General features: G+C 38.1%; 1 protein-coding gene across 2 annotated transcripts; it reads left to right on the top strand.

The window, feature by feature from the left end:
* Window positions 1-10443: 10443 nt before the first annotated feature.
* LOC149088763 (ferric reductase SjCytb561-like) lies at window positions 10444-19850 on the top strand. Of its 2 annotated transcripts, none has more exons than XM_089249812.1 (5): window positions 10444-10529; window positions 15404-15608; window positions 17079-17287; window positions 17572-17726; window positions 18830-19850. In XM_089249812.1, the coding sequence occupies exons 2-5, from the start codon at window positions 15413-15415 to the stop codon at window positions 19002-19004; spliced, it is 735 nt and encodes a 244-aa protein (XP_089105938.1). In that variant the 5' UTR covers window positions 10444-10529; window positions 15404-15412; the 3' UTR covers window positions 19005-19850. The 2 variants fall into 2 exon arrangements, with proteins under 2 accessions (XP_089105938.1, XP_089105931.1); XM_089249805.1 differs by lacking the exon at window positions 10444-10529 and adding an exon at window positions 11420-11766.
* Window positions 19851-22147: the final 2297 nt, after the last annotated feature.

Genomic DNA, 22147 nt, shown 5'->3' with positions numbered 1-22147 from the left:
TTAAGCGATCTGGGACTGTGCCACGCATCACTTAAATAAACTGAAAATGTGCCGCGTGTAATTTGAGTGATGTAGAACCGCACTGGGCGCCACTTAAGTGCCCTAAAACTACGCCACATGTCACTCGAGGGATCTCTAAATGTGTCACGGATCGCTTAAGTTTTCTGGAACTGTCCCGGGTCATTTAAGTGATCTGAAAATGTGCCACGGGTCGCTTAAATGTTCTGGAATTGTACCACGGGACACTTAAGCGATCTGTAAATGTGCCGCTTAGTTCATTTTTAAAAAATTAGGTTAGAGGAGGGCAGGCTGCATCAGATAACCCCCAGGGCCATATTTGGTCCGCGGGCCAAGGGCCTTTATGCGATTTATCACATATGACTTAGAGGGTGGGTCGCAATGAGTTTATTAAAGATAAATTTTGAGTTCACGCCTTCAAATAACATTGAAATTAAGAGAAATCGATTATAATAACATATAACATATAAAGGTATTTTGTTCCGAAATTTTAATTTAAAAAAATATTTTTTTTATCGTGTGGGGAGGGGGACACGAGCCCCCCGTTTACGTCTCTGATCCCACCAATATACGTTAGGATTCAGAAGTGCAGAGCTGATGACGAAATTTTGCTGACAAGTGGTGGTGGGGGGGGGGGGGGGGGGAGTCAAAAATGGCTAAAAATTTGCTTACGTAATACTTGAACGGCCCGTTATTGGTAATATTATGGCCATTCTAACATGTAATGGTTTCTCCTTGGAGTGTTGTTACAGCCATTAAACCGTTCGTCGTATTGGTATGGTTCTAATTTTAACAATTCTCAAAATGTGACCAGAAATCACCCTGTACGAGTTTTGAAGATGAAAATACAGTGTACGCAATAATAAAAAATGTAAATGTTTATACGAACCCCCTCCCCCCCGTCCTCTAACTCCCCATTAGACAGTTGTTGCTCTTTCTTTGCTTTATAACTGCATTATTCCCTGAGATATTTAAATTCAAAAATCGGATGCAGGTCCGGGTTTAGGAGAATTTCGCGGCCCAATGCAAAAACATTTTGCGACCCCCCCCCCCCTCTAAATATTTTTTATGTAGCTGCTCCCCGACTTACAAACTTTTCGAGTTACGAACGTAAATCTTGAAGGGGAAATTTTTTTCCACAAAGAACGCATTTTCTGTTTCACTCATTTTTTTTCATTATTTCAGAAACGCGTTGATAGTCTGGATCGTAATCAAACACGATCCATTGAGAGGGAATGACATTTAAATTAATTTTACAAAATTCATAAATTATTATTATAATTATCGTGGTCCAAATGCTGACTCGAATCATATTGAATAGACATAATTTTTCGTCATACTTTTAAAGCGCTTCATCATCTCTTTATCAAATATACGTTGCAATTCGATTACTTTGATCATTTTTCGAATTTTTTATTGCTGTTTTTGTTTAATTAATGTAAATTAATAGAAGTAAAGGAATCAAGTACTGGAATTCCATGACCCCCACAAGGGTGGGGCTGACAGGCAGGATCATGGGGGCCCAATTCGATTTTTTTGGAGGTCCTACCTGAAAAATTCTCGAAAACTTCAACTACGTCTCGTTTTCCTGAGGCCCGGGGTGGGGGAGCCATGCGTTAAGACGGCTAAGGTTCGCACCATTAATGAAAGAGATAATTTCATAATTAATGAAAGATAATTCTAAAATGAAGGAAAGAGATAATTCCAGAATTAATGAAAAAGACATAATTCCAGAATTAATGAAAGAGAAAATAATAAAATTAATGAAATATAACTTCATCATTAATGAAAGAGATAATAATATAAATTAATGAAATATAATTCTAAAATGAAGGAAAGAGATAATTCCAGAATTAATGAAAAAGAGATAATTCCAGAATTAATGAAAAAGAGATAATTCCAGAATTAATGAAAAAGAGATAATTCCAGAATTAATGAAAAAGAGATAATTCCAGAATTAAGGAAATAATTCCAAAATTAAGGAAATAATTCCAAAATTAAGGAAATAATTCCAAAATTAATGAAATAATTCCAAAATTAATGAGATATAATTTCAGAATCAATGAAAGAAATAATTTCAGCATTAATAAAAAAAATAATTTCAGCATGAATGAAAGAAATAATTTCAGCAATAATGAAAGAAATAATTTCAGCAATAATGAAAGAAATAATTTCAGCATTAATAAAACAATTTCAGCATTAACGAAAGAAACAAATCCAGAATTTATGATAGCAATTATTCCAGAAGTAATGAAAGAAATAATAATTAAAAAGGAAATAATTCCAAAATTAATGAAAGAAAATTCAAGAAATAATGAACGAAAATCCAGAATAGAAGGGAAATTCAAGAAATGATTCCAGTATTAATGAAATAAATAATTTAATCTATTTTCACCTTTAGATGAGTTCTCTACCCTCTTTTTAATCTTTAAAAAAACGCAATATTTAGAGGCCGAACTGTAGATTTCCATGGGCAAATTGCCAGGCGAGAACTTTGTTTTCACCGAGTCACGTGATTTCCTTGCATTTGATATCGCTGCCGTCGCGGTGGCTGGATGCTGATCCCTCCAGTATTATCAGCTCGATGAAAGCCTGAGAATCTCTGTCGTCTGCTTCTCTCCAGGTTACTTGTTTTGGACGTCTCCTTAAGTCCTGAAAAAATTACTGAACTGGTAGTTCAAACTTCCAGTTCTGTTTGTGAGCTTACCTACTAGGGAACCAACTTCTTGTCTGTCGTCTGCTCATTGAGAGATTCTTTGTTTTGGACGTCTCCTTATGCTCAAATAAAATAACCGAACTTATAGTTTAAATTTCCAGTTCAGTTTATGAGCTTTGTTTATAAGGAACTGAGCGGAATAAAGAATATAGTTTTTTCATTTTAAACTTCATCATCACCACAAGAGTCACTTCTGAATTTCAGAATAGATGGCAGCACATTACTATAAAGTAGTGTTTGGAAAAATTCACTTTTTACGGTCTTATATACCTGTCGTAAAAAGTTTTTTATACCTGAGCTTCGTCATCACCACATAAGGCACTTCTGATTTCGAAAGTAGATAGCAGTACCAACAATATTTTTAAAAATGAATGTATTAAAGTATCTAGAGTATGAAATTAATTTTAATTCCCTTAAAATTGTTAGTGCCATTGTGAATTCACTGCAAATGCTACAAGGCAAAAAAAACCTGCTATTGGCGGACGGCGTAACGTTTCAAATCACCCGGTATATACGGGACTCATTACTATTAATTGAATACAATATCTATAGGACGTACTGGCCTAGCTGGAAGACTGGATGCATTTATCGCACACACGTCCTGCAGCAGGGGTCGCTAGGTTGGGGCCTTAGAGGCCAGATTTTTCTCTGGTCCCTTGATAAAGAATTTATAGTATGAAAAAACAAAAATTATAAGAAACTATACTGAAGCCTTTCAGCCCCCACAACGGCCACCTCTCTAGGAAAGGGTGCCAAATCCGAGTTGGAAGGTAAAAAAAAATTGTTGAGCTGAGAAACGTCACCGGGGCACCAAAAATAGATCCCGCACGGGCAGAGATTCCTTTTTCTTTTCTGCCCATTTGTACATCAAGGCCACCTTAAGACTATCGTAGACCCCGGGGACACAACTAGATGTTTGGTCAGCTGTGTCATGCAAGCATTTTGGCACCCTCTTGTAATGTTGAAGAAGAGCTGGAAACAATTCAGAAAAGAAACCATAATATCGGTGTTCTTAACTATAGGGACGGTTCTTTGGCCGTGCGACCTGCGTGGCTGTATGGGGTACCTCCAGGTGCGGACCCAGGTCGTTGTGTCGGGAGAAGCGAATTGTGTAAGTTCGTTGGATCGTCCCGTATTTTACGGGACAGGAAAATTTTCCAATATTATTCCTTCGGTTCTTACCTATCGCCCCCATCTCTGGATCCGTTCCTGAGCAAAGGCAGACATCTTCAGCTGCGAATGGAGCTGAGGCACAAATATTCAGCTGGGAAAGAAGCTGTGACAGACAGCTTAAATTGCGAAATGAGTGGAGGCAGAAATATTCAGCTTCGAATGAAACGGAGATACAGGCATCTTCAGCTGCAAATGAAGCCGAGACAGATATCTTTAGCTGCGAATAAAGCCGTGGCAGACATCTTCAGCTTCGAATGGAGTGAAAGCAGGCGGATCCAGGGCGATATGTCGGAGAAGCGACTTCCTGTGTAGGTGCATTGGATCATCCGTATTTCGCAGGGACAGACAAATTTCTCCCATATTATTCTGCTCTTGGGAGGGGCGATCGCTCCCCGTCTGGATCCGCACTTGGGCACTGCTCTAAGAGAAGTGCGAAATTCGAGTGGAAAAAGTGAGGAGCTTTGCACAAAAAAAAAAAAACACGTTGGCAGGGGACACCAAAAATAGGTTCCACACAAGTACAGATATCTTCTCGAGTCACGCGTTCTTAACACATATTGGTGTATCAGCCCCCCCCCCCCGCCCCTCCAGAAGCAGGACCGCTGTCAGATTTTTTTACCGGATATTCATTACTCTTTAATGAATTTATAAAAAAACATGGCTCCTAGGCAGGGATTTCTGGTACGCCCCCAGGTCAAACTTTTCATGCCCCCCCCCCCCGTAGTAAGTTTATAATGTGGGGATAATACACAAAAAATTATAATTATCGTCCCGTGTCTGCTCCCCTCTGGTTGCGGCCTCGGGAGCAGTGTCTTGTGACCCGGGCATCGGATCAGGGGGGGGGGGGGGGCACCAAAATTGCGTCCTTGCTCGGCTGACTAAGCATCTACATAGCTGCCAACTTTTGAAAATGAAAATTCAGGAGATTTTTGCGCGAACCCGTATTTATGCTACAACCACTCCCTAATAAATACGAAAGGGATTTTTCCAAATAAAATAGGAATTTTACGCACATGGAAGTTAAACCCTTGGGAATAAAATCCCTACGCAAAAAACAAGTGAAATTGGAGACCAAAACTTCAAAATGGTGATCTAAAAAAATAAATAAATATTGTGTTAATCAGAAACGCTGTGAACAAACATTGTGCGCGTACGATCCCAAAATCATCGGAAGATGAAGGGAAAAAAGCGTCAATTTTTGAAGAACACTGACTTTTTGTGACACTTGCTTGATGTTTTTTTTTTCATTTTACATGAGTGATGATGGCAGTCTTTCCATGACCGATGTCTGTAACACAACTTGTACAAAAAAGGAAAAGTCGGCCCTCTTCTGGAACGTTTGATGAAAGGAAATTCACCGGAATAAGTATCTTTAAAATTGATTAAATATGTTTTTGCTGATCAGTATTCATGTTTTGTTATATCGCACGTACGTAACTTCAACAAAAGAAATTTTGACCATATGCGCGTCGCTATAATCTTCAATTATTATCCAGTTCAATTATTTCCCAGACTATTGGCTGCTAAGCTATTCCTTTGCACGATAAGACAAACAATTTTCTTGTTACCATCAGAGCATCGAGCTTATATTACTCGATGCTTCAGAGGGTTTGTAAAACGGGGAAATTCCAACACTACCAATAACCACTGAGCTATACGTAAAGTGCCTATAACTACACTACTCTAGCTATAGATGGCGTTGGAATTTCCCCATTTACGACGCCATTTCGAAAGGAGAAAAAAATTATAACTCCTTAATACACCTACATTGTATATGAAGTCGTCTTAAAAAAAAGAGGCTTCATGCCCCACAAGAAATTCCCTTAGGGATTTTTTTAAATGAAGTAGAGTAGCGGTTTTCAACCGGTGCTCCGCGGAGCCCTTGGGGCTCCTTGTGCGCTCCGTAAGGGCTCCGCGGCCACTCGAGGAAAATATAAAAAAATAGTAATTTGAAAAAAAATAATTATAATTACTTTAGAACAATAAAAGTAAATTAGTAATTTTGCTGAATAAGTAAAAAATAGGTCTACGGGGCTCCGCCATGGAAATTATATGCCAAAAAGGGCTTGCCAAAAGGTCAAAAAGGTTGAGAACCGCTGAAGTAGAGAATTTTAGGGACAATTAGGGATTTTTTGTGATTTTCGTAAAAATTCGGGAGATTTAAGAACTTTTCGGGAGATCGAGGGATGAAGCTAAAATTCGGGAGATTCCCGGAAAATTCGGAAGACTTGGCAGCTATGCATCTAGTTGCAGTCATGGCAGCCTTCTCCGGGCCCCGGGGAAGAATTTCTTGTTGCCCTATTGTTGTGATTCCAAAACAGGCCTTGTTTTTTTTATATGATGCTTAGAATCAAAGTTACGTTCACTTCAGTGTTGCGTTTTTACATACAAGTAATACGCGAATAAAAACTTTAAACGTGTTTTACGAAGATTGCTATTTTTGACATTTTACTTGACTTTGTGACATGATTTGTAAAAATTGATGCATTGCATCCTTACGAATAGCTATAAATTGTTGAGGTTATGAACCAAAATCTAAGGTCTATCACATATATTTTGTGAATTACAGTGTTTTATAGACAAAATGTAGGATGAAATTTCAAAAAATTCACACGTACTTAAACATATTTTGGTGTAACTTATGAGATCATATCATGCAATCTTCTAAATTTTGGTTCATAACCTGCACTATTACTAGCTAAATGCACTGTGAAAATCACAAAGCATTTCATTAATAAAATTTTTTGCAATCGTGTTTTGAATATCACATGAATTTTGCCTAAAATCTGACATAAAAACGACTTTTTCATAGTAAATATAATCGGTAGACCAAAATTTGTCACTGTTTTCACCATTTCGAGACACTTTCTAGCAAAAAATGTAATTAAAGTTCACTCCAAAACCATTTTAAAGAAAAATAACAAGACAGGTAGTCGGATACCTTAACGGCAGAAAGAAAAGCCAGACTTTTTTAAGGGATAAAGAATGCATAACATACACGTTTTTTCTTTTAGAAATAAGCTACTGCCATACCCTAATAACGCTAAAAATTATATTGTTGGGGCTTTAAACTAAAAACCTCCTTTCACAATCAATAATAGTTTAATGGGACAAAAATTAAATTTTAATCAAAAATTTACAAAACATCTGCCGAGAAAGGTTTCTTTTGAAAAAATTGCGGCCCCGGAAATTTTGAGGCCCGGTGCGACCGCACTCCTCTCCACTAAGTTCGGTCCTGATCGGAGACACAAGTCGGAAAAGAACAGCATAAATGAGGGAAAGAGGATTGTCCTTTTTAGTTTACGATGTTCTTTCCCAACTTTTCGCAGATTTTTGTATTTGCAACAACTTTCTAATTAGGTTTTTTAGGACAGGGTGGCCATGTAAAATCAATTTTTTCTTTTATTTTGTGACACACTGTATTTTCACTCTCAAAACTGAAACTGTTTTCAGTTTCTGGACACATTTTTAGCATTTTTTAAATTGGAACCTTACCTCTAGGACAAATAGTTGATGAGATGAAGTGCGAATTAACAGAGGCCACCCTATATAGTAAATCTATGGTATATCTAAAAAATGAAAAAAAAAAAAAGTTCGAAAACGTGCATTTCGGCAATTTAAAAAAAAGAGGTAAAATTGATATGCATGTCTCTATCTCTTGCATAATTTTAAAAATTAATCTTTTAACAAATTTTTCATAAGAATTTTTAATCAAGAAAAGTATAGAGATCAAGCTGAATTTGGGGATGGAAAAACCAATGAAATTAGCATTGTAATTTCAAAGCCAGAATCAAAACATTGAAAGGAAAATTTAAGATGCGTTGAATTAATTAAGAAGCAAATAATGTGGAAAAAACCATTTTTGATTGAGGGTCCATTTCCTCGATTAAAGTATGAAAAAATATATAATGGCTCATATCTCTACTAAGTATAGACACAAATGTGGTAAGTAGCATTAGTTTTAAAGATGTTATCAAAGACTTTGAGCTAGAAAAAAAGTAGGAGAAAGCTTTTAGATAAATATATAAAGTGAGTGCTCAGAAATATCAGATCATATAATATATTCAACCTTAGACGCAGTCACGGATCAACAGCGATGAGTCAGGAGGGGAGGCTAATTTTGTAAGATTGTCCCGTATTTTACGGGACAGGCCAAGTTTTACCATATTATCCGGATTTTGGGAGGGGTGATTACTCCCCACCCTATTTCTGGATCCACTGCTGGTCTTATTAGATTAGTTATTTCTGAAATACAAAGTCTCATTCAATGTTTTTTTTTCCCATTGATAGATTCAACATTGAAACATTCAAATATATGTATAAAGGAGGGAGGGCACCGAAATAATTTGAGTGCTTAGGGCCTTCAAACATCTTAATCCGTCCCTGGCCTAGGGGCCGTTCAAGTATTACGTCATCATCGATAAGGGGGGGGGGGTTTCGATTTTCTGACTTTTGATGACAAGGGGGAGGGGGTGGGGTTGGACAATGCTTACGTCATTAACCACCCTTTATGAAAATATGAAATATTTTTAATGGTATCTTACTCGGTGTGCCAAAAACGAGGAAAAACCTTTCCATAGTTTGTGGACACTTGAAGTAACATCCCCCTATTGATAAGTGCCCTACAGAGCCACTTTAGTGATCTCTATATGTTTCGCGGATCCAAGTGATCTGGAAATGTGTCCGGGCCGCATAAGTGCCCTGGAACTGGGCCACGCATCACGTAAATAATCTGAGAATGTGCCGCGGTTAACTTTAGTTATGTAGAACCGCACTGGGGGCCACTTAAGTGCTCTAAAATTACGTCACATGTCACTCAAAGGATCTCTAATGGTGTCACGAATCGCTTAAGTGTTCTGGAACTGTGTCCCCGGTCATTTAAGTGATCTGAAAATATGCCGCTTAAATGTTCTGGAATTGTACCACTTAAGCGATCTGTAAATGTGCCACTTAGTTCATTTTTACAAAATCAGGTTTGAAGAGGGCAGGCCGTATCAGATAACCCCCAGGGCCATATTTGGTCCGCGGGGCAAGGGTCTTCATGCGATTTATCATGATATGGCTTAGAGCGTGGGTCGCAATGAATTTATTAAAGATAAATTTTGAATTCATAGCCTTCAAAATGGCATTGACATTAACAGAAATTGATTATAATAACATAAAGGTATTTTCTTCCGAAATTTATTTTAAAAAAAATTATTTTTTGCATCAAAAAAATAAATTTTTGATCGTGGGAGGGGGGTACGAGCCCCCTCCCCGTGTGCGTCTCTGATCCCACCAATATGCGTTAGGATTCAGAGGGGCAGAGCTGATGACGAAATTTTGCTGACAGGGGGGGGGGGTCAAAAATGGCTAAAAATTTTCTTACGTAATACTTGGACGTCCCCTGAACGAAAAATCTCTTCTGAATAATAATAATCAATTTTTCTAAATATATTGCGTTTAGTATGGTGATATATCACCAGGGGAGGGTGCAAAAAGCCATAAAAAAAAACAGAATTTTAGTCAAACCTTAAGGCACGTGTACACTAGCGCGCCGATCTTGCAACGCACTAACCCCTGCAGCGGTTCTAATCAGAATGCGGCGTGGGTACACACAAACTTCCTTTGTGTTCGTTGAAAAAACCGATTCCAGGTGGGTCCAGTGTGAAAACAGCTCAAGAATCGTTCACAACAGCGTACACATTACTGAGCAACCAATTGCTAATGCTTTCATTGCAGGATCCGCGCGCTAATGTATACGCGTCTTTAATGAAGGCAACACTGTTGATCGTGTGGCTTTATCGATAAACAGGTGTGGAGGTTTGAAGAGGTATTCCTTTTTTAAATAACATTTTCAGAAATTATTTTGCAAAAGATATTTGCTACTATGAAAGTATAATACACTGAATAGCTTCTTTGCTATGATGCAAAAGGCAATATCGATTACGAAACAATTAAAAACAAAATATCTTCACATTAAATGCACGCTTTTTTTTTAGAAGATTCAGCAAAAAGTAAGACATTTTCAGGTGTCAAACTAACTGCCGACGTTGATCAATAGTCAATTTTACTGGTCCCGTGGACCACCACAATTTTTTTCTCGGAGGTGTCACTGTTTGATCACTAGTTTCGAACCAGAGGACCAATGATTTCGAACGCTGCTATAAAAGGGGGTTGACCCAACTCGATTGGTAGTAAATTACCGTATGGCGATATGATCGAAGTTTTTGTGCGGTAAGTAGTAGATCACTTAAGCGGCCCGTGACACGCTTTCAAACCAATGAAGTGGCAGCAAAAAGTGAGCCCCTCATGATCTGGTACTAGGATTTTTTGAGAGTAAGTGCATGCAATGGATTTTTTTTTTTTTTGGGAAACACTTCATTTCACAAAAACAACGAGAACTCCATCCTAAAAATAAAAAGCTGGACTGATTGATAACTTCTTGTCAAAAGCAAACTCTTTTTTAGGGGGAAAAAACCCAAGTTTTCTCACGGTAATGACTCATTCTACATCGATAAGGTGGGTGGGGGGGGGGGTATTTACGTAGTTCAGGCCCTGATTTTAAAGTGGCTTGTGTATTTCAGATGCAAAATAATAGTTTTGTTCAATTGTGTAATATACGATGAAATTCATCAGATAAGTAAGACATTTTACCTATCAACCTATTCTTTGCCTTTTAGCGATATTAGTATATCTCGCGAAATGTATGTATGTTTGATGTTGCACCAGGGCCGTCTCAACACACGGCTGCGGAGGGGAGGAGCTCAATCAGTGATAGTATGATTTTAACAAGAGTACTATTATGCACGTATTATTCACGCATACGAGCAGGGACAGGCTTAGGTATTTTGCGGCCCGATGCGGAAAAACAGCTGTGTGGCCCCCTAAAACGGGGTTTCCCCAATCCTCCAGTGCATTGGCGGTACGCAATCGGGGAAGTTTTGGAGCTTAACACCCCCATCTCAGAAAATGACGTATTTTTGCAGTAAAAAATGTAACCCCCCCCCCCCCCCCCGAAAAATCCTTCTTACGCTACTGCCCCAGTGTCCATGAACATTCTGGTGTATTCCAGAATTACATTGGCACCCGAGAATGAGTATCAAATCACTATTTCACTAGTAAATCAGAAAAATTAGTTGGGCCCGTTTGCCCATGCGATAAACAGGCCCTGATGGTCCCAGACATATCGAATCATTTTCATTGCCCGAACTCTCCGACAAATCGAGCACCCCTCGTCCTATATTCCATCCCAAATTCTGAGCATACCGTAAAAAAAAAAGGAAAGAAAAAAACCAATAGATATAATATCAATAATCATTAAAAATTTATCACTAGATATTTATCTCATGATGAATTAATGTTATTGGAGATAACGCGTCTTTTTTTTGTTGGTTGGTTTTCTCGCCAACGATCATGAATTTTGGAAGCGTTATCTCGCTCGACCGAAACCAGCCAACATGAATTGGCTTGGCTTTTTCTCTCCCCTATATTATTACACATTATTATTCAGGTCTGAAGTAATAAAAAAGAAGAAAACGTCGCGATCTCACGGCGTTGCGCAAAAAATAGTAAAGAGAGAATATCTCGTTACTGGTTGGTTGTTGGATTGCACGTACTTCCTCGTTCTAGACACAAACAGGGTTTTAGCCTGAAAACAAAACTCGATTATTTTTTTTGCCACAAAAACGTGTTTTCTTTTTGTTTAATAACATTAAATAAGGATTATGTAGATTTATTAAAAGAATTCGGATCCCTTTTTATTTATTATCAGAGATTTAAAAACGAAATGTGTCCTACTTTTGTTAAATCTCGAGAAATCGGCTCCCATTGAATTCCTGTTTAGAGGATCCCGCTTTTGTTTGCAGAATGAAAACGTGGTATGTAATTTCTATGATCATTTATTGTGTGTGATTACATAATTAATGTAGTGTTTTCGTTTGATATTTGTACCGGTCATTAGTGGCGACATCTATTTTGTGCTTGCGAAATTAACCGAGTGCGTTGAATATTAACAGAGTCGGTTCCAAACATTTTTCAAGAAAATAATATTTTAGTGATTAAAAAAAATTGCCCCTCTCCTTCAGTTGGCACATTAACACGATCGATGTTTGAATGTTCTTAACCTGCTTGCGCAGCCCGCAATGGGCGCTAACTTCCACAAAGTGTAAAAAATATATAATAAGTCTGCACAAAAGAAACATATCCTCACGCAATAATCGCCAGCAGACGGCGAAACTAGACGAAGGGGGCATGAATTGCTACTGCGGCGGTAATTGGGACCCCAATCAGACCACGTATGGCATTGGTGAAAATCGGCCCCTTCCAGATGGCGCGTAGTTAGCAGGATTCAAGATCCGACATTGAATATCAAGTATTTTCACACCTTACCAGGTAAATTCCCGAAAAATTCAACTAATTCTTATTTTTCCGAGGCCCCTGGGTCGTACCCGGGTGAGCCCATGCGTTTAGACGGCACTATGACGGACACGGAGCCTAATGTATATGCCCCCCCCCCCCGGCCTGTCATGTTTATCTTCGCCTATGATAGGATACCAGCAAGCCCGTCATTTGGGGGGTCGGGAAGGGGTAACGGCCCCCCCCTCCCGGCTTTTGAAAATACATTAAAAATGGTATACAAAGTATATATACAAATATATATACATAAAATTATGAATACATATTATGTGTGTGTGTGAGAGTACATGTTCTTTGCCCCCCTGGAAAAAGTTGAAATGACGGCCCTGGGGCTACCGGGAAAATCGATATTCTGGGGCCCCTGATTAGCTGAAAGTACCTGCTTATAAATTCCCGTGCTTTCTCTTGAAAATCATATAGCATTAAATCTCATTATCACGAGGCCCCTAATGCACTTGCGCCCCCTCCCCGGGTAGGATAAGTTAAAACGGAACTGGCCAGACTTGGGCACCACGTCACTGAATGATCTGGTAACAAGGCCCCTCTTATCGGACGCGGGACCGGTCAAAAATAATTTAGGGCATCTGTTCCCAGATTTTATATATTTATATCGGGGGGGAAGGGTAATCGGGGCATCCAAAGATTTATGCATCATCCTAGAATATGGGGGAATGCTGAAAAATATTCACTCAAAAAATACAGACAATGAAATGCAAAATAAACACAAGAATCCAAATGAAAATTCAAATCGATAAAAATTCACAACTGAAGAAAATTTTAAATTGATGAATTGAAAGATATATAATTCCAGCACAAATAAAAAATTCAGAATTAATGAAAGAAAAAATTCCAAAATTAATGAAAAATTCTGAATGAATGAGAAATATCCCAGAATTGATGAAAAACTCCAGAATCAAATCAGTTGAAGCTGACACCTTGTTTACTACAAAAAATGTATTTTTGATTACCTATATTTTTCACCTGTTACCGAAAGTGCAGGGCCGGGTGCGACTGCACCGGTCGCACATGAAACTTAGTTCATTTTTACAGAATTAGGTTTAAGGCCATGGGTTGAGCATGTACGCTCTGCGATATACAGGGTGTTTCAAAAATATTCATCCGATTTAAAAAAAAACATGTTAAATATATAAATTATTGAGCTTTTAATCCATTTTGATCGAATAATGTATAGGTAGAAAGAGGGGAATCTTGAGTTTCACGCAGTTGCCGACAGGTAGTGCTAACGATTTTCCTTTGGCCGTCACTTCAGTGTTTGTCAAGATCGCTACAGCACAACAGAAATCATTTTGTGTTCTAAGCTTCGCGAACTGCGAGTCCGTAACAACCGTGTCCGAGTGGCGTGGTGGTAAGATGCTCATCTACCACCGTTGAAGGTTACTGTCACGGTCCTGGGTTCGAATCCGAGGGAGGATATAGATAAGACATTTCCCCTAATGCACTTGAGGCGACCACCGATAGACCGCGCCTTCATTTCCAACCCATCTCATTAATGGCAGTAAATTTCAATGTAGCGATATGGCTAGAGTTGGTGTAGTAGTCAGTAACAACTGTTTATCGTGCTTTTCGTCGACAATACCCTGGTGTTGAACTTTCTACCGCTCAGAGCATTAGGCGACGGTTAAAACAATTCAGGGACACGGGTTGTCTGTGTAACAAGAAATCCCCTGGCCGTCCCCGCATGTCAGACGAAAACGTGGAGCGCATCCGACACAGTTTCGCACGTAGTCTACAGAAATCCAATCGCAGTGGATGCAAACATGCACGCAAGTTTGGGACGAATTTGACTACCGTATAGACATATTGAGCACATGGGGTTTGTAAAAGAACCTTTATAATTAGCCATGTAATATAAAATTAATCTTAAGTATCTATGTTCACTGTTTTTCGTAATATACGCATTTCAAATCGGGTGATTCTTTTTGAAACACCCTGTACGTGTAAGCATGCGCCACTTCATACAAGGCATGCGACAGAGGTTTGGCCTAGAGCAGCGTTGTCTTAAAAGTATCATGTCTATTAAAGTATCGGGGGGGGGGGGGCACGAAGATGTCAGTTCATCTATGCATATATGAATTAGATCAGTCGAAGACAATGGGCGGCCCCCCCCCCGTATCTCCACCCATGCTCACTATCCCCGGCCACCCTTCTGGACCTGGCGCGGATCCCGTGAGGGGCCGATCGCCCCACCCAAGAGCCGAATTGTTGGATGGGGGGGGGGGAGAATAGTCTCTCACATAAACTACGCACGATCCAATGATCTCACACAATAAGTCGCTCTTCCCGATACATTGTGCTTGATCCGCGCCTGTTCTGGATTCCATGACTTTTGTCCCGGGTGAGCCCATAATGAGCCCTTCGATAAAACGCCATTAGGCTAAAGGGGCAAAGACATAAACTTATTTTTACTTTTGCTCACCGAAATACTCAATTTGGGGAGTCGGCGGGAAGTCTTGGCTTCCAGGCCCGTCTTAACATATGATGTATGTATCTCATCGGCAGACACAGAGAAGCAGGGCCCTGGAGAGGGAGCGATCTTAACTAAGCAAAAGTGCATTATAGTTTCATAGGCGGAGAGTGGCAGTGCGCCCCCCCCCCACTTCACTATATCCTCGGTGATTCGCCACCAACCTTCCCATTCTAAAAACCTCTATTATCACCCATGGTTCCTCCGCAATAATCTAACAAAGAACTACTTCAAAACACAGATGAATATCACCAATCCACTACAATGCCCCTCACTAATGTTGGCGACACCTCCAGGAGCCGCGACGTACACTTTGAGAACCACTGGTCTACCCTGGAGGCAGGTGATTAGGAGACCTAGTTAACGATGCCATATACAAAATAAAATGCCTAACACATCAAGACTGGCAATTCAAGTCTAGTAGATTTGGCACAAAACAAAATTTGTGTTAATTGGCATCTTTTTAAAGAAGCAAACTACAACACATTTAGCCTGTTAAGGTATATTATACAATATTCTATCTTATGCAATTTTTTTTTCACAGGAAATGGGTTCAGCTCTTTTATTTTGGATCAGCCCTTTTAATTTTGCTTTTTTGAAAATTTCTTTGGCAGCAAAAAGAAATGGCTACCTTGAACGAAAACATTTTCACAGGACTCTTCTGGACAGCACAGCTATTGGCTCTTGTGAACATTGTCCTTGTTTTAGTGTGGACAAATAATTTTTTGGGAGGATTCGCCTGGCAAAACGACCCACTCCATGAATTCAACTACCACATTGTCTTTGCTGTCATTGGACAAGTAGTTCTCTATGGCGAAGGTATAATATTCTACAATTCTTGGAAACATAAATCTCATGAATTCTTTATTATTAAAATCATTTTAAAATGGTTTAAATTATATAAAAAAGGAAGCAATTATTATATGAATATAATATCCAACTGTTTTACTTCAAATCAGTAGAAATGGTATTATGCACAATGCTAGATAGTCAGAGGCAGATTTCTCGTTTTGCCCCCTTGGGCTATACAAAATTTGCCACTCTTTTCCCATTCATCTAATTTTTTTGACCACTCATTCCTCAAATTTGCTACAGTCCACTCAGCTCCCGTAAATATGCCCATGTCTTTAATGTCAATCTTTTGTTCACTCACATGCTTATACACTTTCCCGGTCCTTCGCTCTCGAGGTCACTGTATTGGTCACTCACATGCTTACACACTTTCCTGATCCTTCACTCTCTAGGTTTCTGTTTTGGTCACAACCATAATTACACACTCCCTAGGAAACAGTTTTGGACACTCACTAACCTGGTCCCTTACATTGTACGTCAATCTTTTTCATCATCTACATGCTAGTACATGCTGCAAATTCTCTGTCACTTACATGATTGCACAGTGTTTTGTTTGTTCACATGCTTGCACACTATTTTGGTTCCTCCCATGCTAACACTGTCCCTTGGTCGTTCACTGACCTGTTACCTCCCTCTTTAGGCCACTGTTTTGCCACTTACATGCTTGCAAACTCTATGGGTCACTCACTGACCTGGTCCCTTGCCATGCATGTCACCACATGTTGCAAACTCTCTGGGTCAGTCACTGACTTAATCACTCGATCTTTAGGCAGAGTGGGGATTTATTATTTTACAGTAAGTGGGTTATACAAATTTTTCTAGACCTCTCATTTGTCAAATTTGTTATAGCCTGCTAAGCCCCCTGTAAATACACTTCTGATTAGTTACATAATCGTTACAATTCTGATAAGATTTCAATGTAGTTCTACCACAATACAAGAATGAATAGATGAATATAAATATGGTTTCTAACCATTACTGTTGGGTACTAATGAGGTTCAACTGCATCCAATATGATTACAGCTACACTTTAGAGAAAAAGATGCAATTAAAAATATCATAATGACCCTCCTTATCTTGGACCATCTAGCTTTTCAAATGTATTGCCATTCAAGTATTACGTAAGCAGATTTTTAGCCATTTTTGACCCCCCACTTGTCAGCAGAAGTCAGCAAAACACTGCTGACACCCCCCCCCCCCATCAGCAGCTTAGAATATTTCATGTCTTCAAAAACGGTGGTTGATGACTAAGCAACCTTCAAATCTCCCCCCCCCCTTGTCATCAAAAGTCAGCAAATCCGAAACCCCCTCCCCACCCTCGATACTGACGTAATACTTGAATGACCCCAATCACGCTCATTCAATCCAATTAAAGCAAATACAAATCACATTTTTTGTGTATTATTACGACACATTCTGACTGTCTTGTGCTAATAGGTCTGCTGGTATTCAGAGCAATGAGGTACAAACCCAAGATGATTTTAAAGATCACGCATGCAGCGATACTCTTGATGGCATTTGTCTCAACTGTAGTTTCTCTCAAAACAGCGTTCGATTCTCATAACTACAGACCAGTGCCAATTCCAAACCTGTACAGTCTTCATAGTTGGACAGGACTTGCTGCCGTTGTACTATTCTCACTGCAGGTAAAAAACTCAAACACTGATCAAATTTTTGAAAGTACTGTATACAAATACAGTAGCCTCTCAATAATCCTACATTTTTAAGTGTGTATTCTTCGAGTATAGAAGAGAAAAACACGTCGCTGTATTATCTGTATGCAGAAATTTATCCCATTGACTTCCGGTAATCTGGTGATTTCGATGATCCTTCACACTCAGATCTGATATGAACAGGATTAGCGAGAGTCTGCTGTACTTGTAATTATTGTATGCAACTTTTTAAAACAACATTCTATTTTTGGTCAAAGCTGTGCTGTGGATTTTTCGCCTTCATCTATCCAGGTGTTTACAACATATACAGGAAAGAATACTTGCCATTGCACAAATTTTTTGGGCTGATCATGTTCGTCTTATCGATCATTACCTGCCATTCAGGAATAATGCAAAAAGTGAAAGCCTCTTTGTAAGTAAATTTTCTATATAATGTACAGTGGTACCTTTTGAAAAAAAGTTTATTGTCGTCTAACGTGTATAAGGAACCCCTAGATTTTTTGGGATCAAAATTTGGAAAAAAGTTTTCTCATCTAAGATATTTTTTACTTTAAGCAGGGCTCCCATTCAAAAAATTAGAAAAAGCAGGACGGGGAGGGTATCCCGACTTAGGCAATATAATTATAGCATAATAAATAAAATTCCTAAATTTTTTTTAATGAAAAAAATGTTTAATTTTTTTTTCATAGATCTTTCATAGCTCTCTTCAAAATATAAATTATTCTTTTTTTGGAGTCTTCCACAGTCATCTGTCAACTCTCTCAGACAAAGTACAGCAAGTTGTGAAGATATATATATTTTTTAACAATGATGCTCCTTCCAGACCACTTCCAAAAGCGCAGTGCAAAATGTGTAAATTACCAGAACAGATGTAAATAAGTCAAGGGGAACTTACTGCACTGCCCATCCCAAAGGGATTTGTTTACATTACACTGTTCAATGCCAATGTAATCATTTTTGACAAATTAAGCACTTTAATTTCTAGTTCTTTGCTGAGCATTGTAAATATTGTTTATTCCTCTTTTTCCATGCCTTAAAAATACAAAAGACAATTAAATGCTATTGGATCACATTAGAATCACCAAACCTAGTATAGGCCTATGTATCCAACTGCTTTGTAATGCACTTATACACAAAATGTGGGCAATAATTTTGAATGATGAATGTTAGTTACGGTCCAAGACCACCAAGTAGTAAATACAAAATTATGTAGTAAGAAAGAAAACCATATAACTGATGGCTTTTATCTAGATTCTAATGTTAAATTACTAAACAGTGGTTACAGGTATGAAATATTAAACACACTTTATAACAAGGTGGCTGCAGTATTTATATCTGAGAAGTTACAACAACAGAGATAATGAACCAAGTCGTCAAAATTATTTTTTTAAATGTGAAATTGAATCACAACCATGATGTTGAGCATTGAATAATAATCAGTTCTGCAAATGCATAATATTGATCTTTACAAAAAGTCTATTCATGTATAAAATAACAGTTTGTATTTCTTTGCAGGGGTAAAGAATATCTAGAACTTCCACCAGCCGCACTAGCTGCAAATTTCCTAGGAATTGCCATAACTTTGTTTGCTGTTATAGTAATTTATTTGGTAGCTACGCCACAATATAAACGAAAAGCTCTCGTAGAAGACGACAGCGTGGAGATGGCTTCAGGTTATGGACAATTTTAAGAGACGATTAACTGCTTAAAAAACCCCCCATAAAATACCGATAATAAGAACCAGGGGAATAGTTAGAAATTCTTGGAGAGAGGGGAGAGAAGCAATATATTTCCGTCTTCTTCAATATAAAACTTGCTGATTTTACAAGTGTTTTGTTTGTTTCCCCCTCTAAAATTTTCCGACTTGGAATGTGACGACACCCTGTCATCTTTTGCAATTTTTGGCACTGATGGAAATCATAATATCTTGCAAATTCAATTTTGAAACATTTTGAAAATTGTATGAAAACTATCTAGTCAAACTGGTTCGGGAGTATGTGAGAGAGAGAAGAAGAGGTGGGGGGGGGGGGTTGATTCTTCAAAACTTATTGGAATATCTTTTGAATATTTCTCTCTCTCATTTCATACAGAAATAAAATACAGCAAAATAAATATCCCATTTGTAAGACTCACCGATTACAAGGACATGAGTTGTGGTGCATGTTGGCTCGAGTTTTTCCATCAGATATCAGCACACATCCACTTTTCTTTGAATAATCAACTTATAGACATAGGCCAAACAAACTTGTCACATTGACATAATGTTTATGCTTAGGGTGACCATATTTTCCTTGAAGGGACATCCTCGTGTTTTCCCATTATTTTTGGCTGTCCCGATTTCCTTTTAATGGTAATTTTTTTTCCTTAAGAAACTTACTTGAATATTTTTAACCTTTATCAAATATGGATTAAGATTTCAAAACTAAATAATTATACAATAAAACCTGTCTTCAACGGAATCGCAAGAAAGGGTGCTCATGTTGAAAAATTGTAGTTTTATGAAATGTAAATTGTGATAAACATTAATTATGCTCTGTTTGTGTAGCATTTTATGAGTTATGTGGAGTTTTTGTTTTACAGCGCCACATGTGAATGAAAATTGAACTTTTTTTTGATTTATCAAAAAAATAACGCAAACCTCAGCTTTTTATGTAAAGCAGTGGATTTGATATTAATTTTTAAAATGTGTCCAGAACTTCTTGTCCATCCTGTACATTACAACGCCCCTTCATAATATAGTAAAACCCGTCTTCAACAGAATTGCAAGGGACCAAGATTATTTTCCGTTGAACACAAGTTTCACTTAATAAAGGTTTAATTGGTGAAATTATGTAACGATTTCGTGCGTGATCGAAATAAAAATAAATTTATTGAAGATAAAGTAAATAATTTAAAAATAGATAAAATAAATAATTACTCTATAATTACTAAATACCGTATTTAGGTTTTGACAGCATTTGCATAAAATTACGACCTACACTGTTGTTCTTCTAAAATAACAACACTTACGTTCTTTTTAACTTTTCCAAAAATTTTCAATTAGAGTGGCAATATCTGTCATGTCAGGTTCAGTTTTGTATATTATTGTCTATGTTTATGTAATCCTCGGCATCAGGGTCGTAGCTAAGAATCTTGTGAGGGAAAGAGAGCAACATGATTTTGCTGCCCAAACCATTGTAAAATTTTGATGATTTTATAATGGTGTTTTGTTCCCAACTATGAAATTCGCCACCACTAAGTTTTGCCGCCAGGGCAATTGCCCTCTCTAATTAATTCCGGCCCTGCCATCCCGGAATGCACACAGCTTACATACGATTTTGTAAGACTTGCATATCATTTGGAAATTCAGCCGTTACACTGTGTTCTCCCGTGGAAAAGTATGATTTTCCGAAAAATGTTGTTACAATTTCAGAAAGCAACTGCTCCACTACATACGGCTTAGTAACACCACAGCATCAAGTATTGAAAATGGTTTTTGCTAATTTAATGGTGGATGATGTAGAACTCACATTTACAAGCATAGATTCCATAAAAAACTTTGGTGGAGCAGTTTAACATTTTGTACAATATTTTGGTCGCCAAACATTGTGTTTTTGTAAAATTTTTTATTAACGGGCACAATTTTCTTTTCCATTTCCGTGTAAGACAGGTTCCATTTAATCCAGGTTTTTAATATGCATTTTGACATTAAAATCACAGGACCATGATTTCTTTCCGTCATTTCGATAGGCTTTTGCTTAATACAGCTACATTTCATTCATTGTGACTTGTAGAAACCATTTATTTCCCCCTTCATTTATGATCTTTTAGCGATTTCAGCAATAATTATCAATTTTCCAAATGATCAATACATTTTTTGGGTAATATTTGGCAAGGTCTCATATTTAGGATCACAATTTTTCCGTATTAAAGAAATATCATATGATCACCACCATGAGCCCCCCATCATCTTCTGCCCATGACAGCTAATTCGACTGGGACCTAGATTATTGTCGAATCTGAAATCAAGGATTGACATATTTTCCCCCCATTTATCTTGTAGAGAAGTTAGTGTGTCAACCTCTCAGTGACAGACTTGCTGTAGTAGCATTGTATTCTGCGTCAATACGCTACGGACCACACATGCACCCATAACACACATTTCAGCATGTACAGATCCATAAGAAATTCTGAGAGGAATGTTTACAAGGTGCATGAATGTTAAATAGTATAGTTCACTCATCACTGTTTCTATTGTACTTCTGTGCTAAGAGAGATCCTGACAAAAATTACTTGGACATCAAACTAGCGACACCTCTTAATTATCCCTTGGTACATTAGGTGAGTATCTTATAGACCTGGGCTACCATGCCCTCAAAGATATATAGCCAGCCCTGATTGTTAATTTACAGCTTGTGAAGACAATACTAGTGACTTGTCAGACTACTACTACTGAACCGCACATGCACCTCGTACACATTCCACTACATAATTTCTAATGAATTGGCACATGTAGAAATGTGTGTTCTGAGTGTACGTGTGGTCCTAACCTATTTATATTGTCGAGTTGCGCTTGTTTCGTGTTTGTGCTGCCACCTGTCTTCTCTTTTCTAAAAGAAAGATGGAAATGTTTGAATTTTTCATGTTTTTTGTCAGTATCACGTTGTAGGTCTGCCTGCTCTCTGCGGAGGGACTTTTTCAAATCAGCTTTTTCACTTCAGCTGACCGCCACTGTGTAATCAATGAGGTTTGAACCTGTGTACTCAGGACGAGAGCCCAGCAAGATGCTCACATGACCGCACAGTGGCAAATTACCAGATGATATGACATAGGCATCTGATTTAAAATTCAATA

The sequence above is a fragment of the Pholcus phalangioides genome, unplaced genomic scaffold, assembly GCF_987345545.1.
Source record: "Pholcus phalangioides strain wild (caught in Gottingen) unplaced genomic scaffold, Ppha-v1.0 ptg000003l_1, whole genome shotgun sequence".
Classification (NCBI taxonomy): Eukaryota; Metazoa; Arthropoda; class Arachnida; order Araneae; family Pholcidae; genus Pholcus; species Pholcus phalangioides.
This window is presented reverse-complemented; position numbering and strand designations above follow the sequence as displayed.

Bases quoted from the DNA above. Each gene is read 5' to 3' on its own strand.
- LOC149088763 (XM_089249812.1), top strand. From the start codon at position 15,413: ATGGCTACCTTGAACGAAAACATTTTCACAGGACTCTTCTGGACAGCA. The intron at 15,609-17,078 runs GTATAATATTCT...TTGTGCTAATAG, and splicing joins AGTAGTTCTCTATGGCGAAG to GTCTGCTGGTATTCAGAGCA. The intron at 17,288-17,571 runs GTAAAAAACTCA...TTTTGGTCAAAG, and splicing joins TTGTACTATTCTCACTGCAG to CTGTGCTGTGGATTTTTCGC.